This window comes from Diachasma alloeum, unplaced genomic scaffold (assembly GCF_001412515.2).
Source record: "Diachasma alloeum isolate Michigan unplaced genomic scaffold, Dall2.0 Dall_scaffold_00289, whole genome shotgun sequence".
In the NCBI taxonomy this organism is placed as follows: domain Eukaryota; kingdom Metazoa; phylum Arthropoda; class Insecta; order Hymenoptera; family Braconidae; genus Diachasma; species Diachasma alloeum.
In genome coordinates this window covers 670098-675230 of record NW_021680428.1, presented here as the reverse complement: position 1 = coordinate 675230, position 5133 = coordinate 670098, and the positions used below count along the sequence as shown (strand labels likewise).

Here is a 5133-nt window from a genome sequence, read left to right as displayed (position 1 = left end):
TCATTATTACAATCATTTATTTGATTTAAATGACTAAATTTCCCAGGAAACAGTTTAAAATCGACTCGAAATCGATTAAAATTCAATAGAATTTCGATTTTGGCGAAAGTCAATCAACATCACCCGATGAATTACTGACGTTAATGACACTTGACTTGTTATGAAAAATCAATTAAAGCCTTCCATCCTGATATTGTTGGATGATAATGGCTTTTTTAATTGAATAAATTTTTTTTGTTTTTTGGGAAAACAAAAATTTTTTAATGATTGAGGTGAATTCAATTTGCTCGTTATCAGGGTGAAATAATATTTATTATATTCATTATATAATAAATGATGTAATATTTTATTTGAATGAAATAAACATTTTAAATAACACATTCAATAATGATCAAGTGAGCTAAGTTCAATTCTCTTGTCATCAGGCTAAAATAATGTTTATTATTCTACTTTATTTGATAAACAATGTAATAATATTCCATTTAACTCATTATTACAATCATTTATTTGATTTAAATGACTAAATTTCCCAGGAAACAGTTTAAAATCGACTCGAAATCGATTAAAATTCAATAGAATTTCGATTTTGGCGAAAGTCAATCAACATCACCCGATGAATTACTGACGTTAATGACACTTGACTTGTTATGAAAAATCCATAAAAGCCTCCCAAGCCTCCGGACACATTTGAACTTCTTTAAAACCCAAAGAACCAAAAACATGTTTATCGTCATCCAGCGATAATGCTGATACTAAAAAAATAACGATACAGAAATAAATAAACCGATGGTAAATGTGTGTTACCACTGTTTATCATGTTCAAGGCATTGCAAAACCCCCGATTGAAGTTGAGGCAATGAAGCCCCACCACTTGCGCTGATTGCTCCCCGATTTGCAATTTATTTTCTCTCTGTTCCCCTGAAATTCATACGATTTCTCGCCTCTTCAAGTGCAGCCTCCACCGGGTGAGGGGAACGAGGACAAAATTATTGATAACAGATTTATTTTCAATAGTTGCTATCGACCATGACGAGACTCAGAGGAGTCCGTGTACCTCTCAAGTGTGAACAGTATTGTAGTGGCATCAAGACCATCGTCAACCGCACAGGAAACATGTTTCGAGCGGTCAAGACCAAGGTAACGTACTATCTCTATCAGTTACTGGTCATTGACTCACGATAGTTTAATCGGCAATTTATCTATTGATTATTGGGGTTGATCGTAGCTGACCCCGTGGAATAGAATCACCACGAGGAGGAGTATTCTCACTGTTGCTGGGGATAAAAATGTCAAGAAGACACCGACACTTCCGGAATTTGCTGATGTTGTTATCATTGGTGAGAGGATTTTGAAGACATCTATCTCACTGATTTCTCCATTTTATTGGAATATTTTTACGGATTCGAATGATCTCAGTGGCGAGGTGGTGAAAGGAGATGAGTCAATTTTGACTATTGACCGGTTTTCAACGAATATCTCGGAATCTAAGGGAGATACCGAAATTTTCGTAATTACCTTTTTTGTAGAGGGAACTGAGGGCCACAAAAAAGGTCATGACAACAAATTTGCCATCTCCCTTAGATTCCGAGATATTCATTGAAAACTGGCTCACTCTCTTTTCTGTGGAGTATAAAATTATGAAAAATACAAAAATATAATTATGTGCATTCATATATAAAGATCTGACAATTCGGTAGCCTCTCACTGTTGATAAGCACTTAAACGTGTTAATGATTTCTGTCTGAACTGCAAGTTTCATTTGAAAAGTCAACAAAAATTGCAATTCATAATTCGTGAAAGGGATTTATTAAATTCACTAATTTTCTGGGAATTAATTCTTCCCTGTGGAGTGCAGGGGGAGGTAGTGCGGGCTGCAATGCTCTCTACCACTTGGCAAAACGGGGATCAAATGCGATTCTACTGGAAAGATCGAAATTGACGTCGGGCACAACGTGGCACACAGCGGGGATGTACTGGAGGCTGAGGCCTAGTGACGTTGACATTCAGTTGTTGAGTTCCACGAGGACGACGTTAGTTAATATAGAGGAAGAAACGGGACTCAACCCGGGGTACATCCAGAACGGTGGGATTTTCATAGCGCATAATGAGGTGTGATTGATTAATCATGGCACTGAGAAAAAAAATTACTTTTACCAAATATCCGTTTACTTGAGAGAAGTATTTATTTTTTCAATAACAAATTTCTCCATTCGAGTCAGTTCCAGGCAGTCCTCATTAGGTTTCAATTACGATAATTATAGGGGACGGTGGGGCAAAATGAAACACGGGGCAAAATGAAACAGCAAGAAAATCTGGTGATCTAAGGGAGATAGGACGATTTTCATGAAAACCTTTTTTGTAGAGAATTTTACGAGCTACAAAAAAGGTCCTCTTCAAAAATGTCCTATCTCCTTTAGATGACGAGATTTTCCCACTGTTTCATTTTGCCCCGTGTTTCATTTTGCCCCATGCTCCCCTATTGCTCTAGAAGATGATCATGTTACTTATGACCTTGAAGGAATTCTCGGAATAATTATCAACATTAAAAAATTGATGGAAATTCTTTCCTCTAAAAATAAGGAATTTAGGAAAAATGAATAATCATTGGAAGAGTTCATCCAAGGTCATGTGCAACATAGTCATCGTCTAGACTCTAGAGCAACACGATTGTCGTAATTGAATTTGATTGGAGAAATACGATTTTAAGAAAATGCTCCTCTCAAGCAAATGAATATTTGGCAAAAATAATTTTTTTTCTCAGTGTGGAGGATACTCCGGGGATGATTTTACGTTGAGTGGATTTTTCGAAATTTTTCAGACTCGAATGGACGAGTACAGGAGGCTTGTGACGGCGGGAAAGTATCTCGGAGTGGAAGCGCACATTTTGTCCGCGAAAGAGACCAAAGAGTTGTTTCCTCTTTTGGATGAGAAAGTCATCGTGGGATCGATTTACTGCCCGCAGGACGGATCGATGGATCCAACAATGCTGACGGCAGCGCTTACCAAAGCCGCGAAGAATCATGGGGGCAGGGTATAAATTCCTAATTTTTTAAAATTTGTATTATTTTATGAATAATACATATCCGTTGCATGATGGAGACGATAATTTACAGTTCTCATTTATCTTTGAATTGATTGATAATTTTTCGCATTACCGCAGACCTTTCGATTTTCACTTCGTGAAATTTAACTCGAGTTGGCCCTTAGCTGGGTTTTCGAGGAATACCTCCGAATCTAAGGGAGATACCGGAATTTTCGTAATTACCTTTTTTATAGAGCGAAATGAGCGCTACAAAAAAGGTCATTACAAAAGTCTTGCTATCTCCCTTAGATTTCGAGATATTCATCAAAAACTGACTCATTTTCAGGGAATAAAATTTACAGTTCTCGAATCGGAAAAAAGTTGATATCTCCGAATCTAAGGGAGATACCGAAATTTTCGTAATTACCTTTTTTGTAGAACGAAATGAGCGCTACAAAAAAGGTCATTACAAAAATCTTGCCATCTCCCTTAGATTTCGAGATATTCATCAAAAACTGACTCATTTTCAGGGAATAAAATTTACAGTTCTCGAATCGGAAAAAAGTTGATATCTCCGAATCTAAGGGAGATACCGAAATTTTCGTAATTACCTTTTTTGTAGATCGAAATGAGGGCTACAAAAAAGGTCATAACAAAAATTTAGCTACCTCCCTTAAATTTCGAGATACTCATCAAAAACCAATTGCCAAAATCGACTCGAACCGTTTCACCGCCTCTCTACAAAATCAATGGATTGAATCAATAAATTGACCACTTCCCATTCGATTCCAGATAATTGAGGATTGCCCAGTGACCAGACTGATCACCGAGGAGCAGGAGTACGGATGGAGGAAGATAACTGGAGTGGAAACCCCATTCGGTTTGATCCGAACAAAATGCGTGCTGAACGCGGCGGGTGCTTGGTCGAAGAGTGTCGCTAAAATGGCAGGAGTGGACATTCCCCTGATCGCCATGAAGCACGCCTACGTGGTGACCGAGAGGCTAGAGGGGGTCCAGGGTTTGCCCAACATCAGGGACCACGACAGCAGCATCTACATCAAGGTCCAGGGGTCGTCCCTAGCCGTCGGAGGATACGAGCCCAACCCCATCATCCTCAAGTCCCTCGCCAAGGACTTCACATTCAGCCTCTACGAGCTCGACTGGACGGTCTTCAATACCCACATAAATTCAGTGGTGGAACTTATACCGAAAATCGGCACCACTGGGATTCAGTCCAACGTGTGCGGCCCGGAGAGCTTCACCCCTGACCATAAACCGATTTTGGGGGAGGATCCCAAGTGCGCGGGGCTCTTCTACTCGTGCGGGTACAACAGTGCGGGGATGATGTACGGGGGTGGGTGTGGCGAGCAAATCGCCTCGTGGATCATGGACGGCAGGCCTGAGAGGCACATGTACAGTTATGACGTCAGGAGGTTCACTCCGGAGCAGAGGAGGGATCAGGTGTGGGCTAATGAGAGGTCGCACGAGTCCTACGCGAAAAATTATACCATTGTTTTTCCGCATGACGCGCCGCTGAGTGGGAGGCAGTTCAAGAAGGATTTGTTTCATGATGTGAGTTTTTAGTTTTATTTTATTAAAAGAATTATTCGCTTAATGTTCTCAGGGGGCTCCGCCCCCTGCTCGCTTCGCTCAACTGTCTCAGCGGGGCTCCGCCCCCTGCTCGCTTCGCTCAACGTTTTCATGGGCTCCACCCCCCCCACCCCCCCACCCCTTGAATATTAACGAAGGTTTTATTCTTTCGCGAAAAATTATTCTATTGTTTCTTCAAATGATGATGACTTATGAGTGAGAAACACTTTAAGAATGATTTGTTTCGTGATGTGAGTTGTTATAGTTTTATTATTTGGTTTATTAGGCTCCGCCCTCTGCTTGCTTCGCTCAACGTTCCCCAGCCCCTCCCATGATTATTGACGAAAGTTTTATTTTTCTGTGAAAAATTATTCCATTGTTTTTCCACATGATGCAACGTTGAGTGAGAATAGCTCAAGAAGAATTGATTTCACGATATGAGTTTTTATTGCTTTATTATTTGGTTTATGAGGGTAGTAGGGGCGTGCCCTCTTTGCTCGCTTCGCTCAGTACTGTTAGGG

General features: G+C 40.2%; 1 protein-coding gene across 1 annotated transcript in view; it reads left to right on the top strand.

Annotated features, from left to right (window-relative positions):
• Nucleotides 1-511: 511 nt before the first annotated feature.
• LOC107038954 (sarcosine dehydrogenase, mitochondrial) overlaps nt 512-5133 on the top strand; it is a 7439-nt gene continuing 2817 nt past the window's right edge. Inside the window, exons 1-5 of the mRNA XM_029126168.1 lie at nt 512-1137; nt 1226-1337; nt 1856-2109; nt 2819-3031; nt 3815-4594. Coding sequence (XP_028982001.1) covers nt 1027-1137; nt 1226-1337; nt 1856-2109; nt 2819-3031; nt 3815-4594 — 1470 coding nt within the window. The 5' untranslated portion in view covers nt 512-1026. The remainder of the gene's footprint in view (nt 1138-1225; nt 1338-1855; nt 2110-2818; nt 3032-3814; nt 4595-5133) is intronic.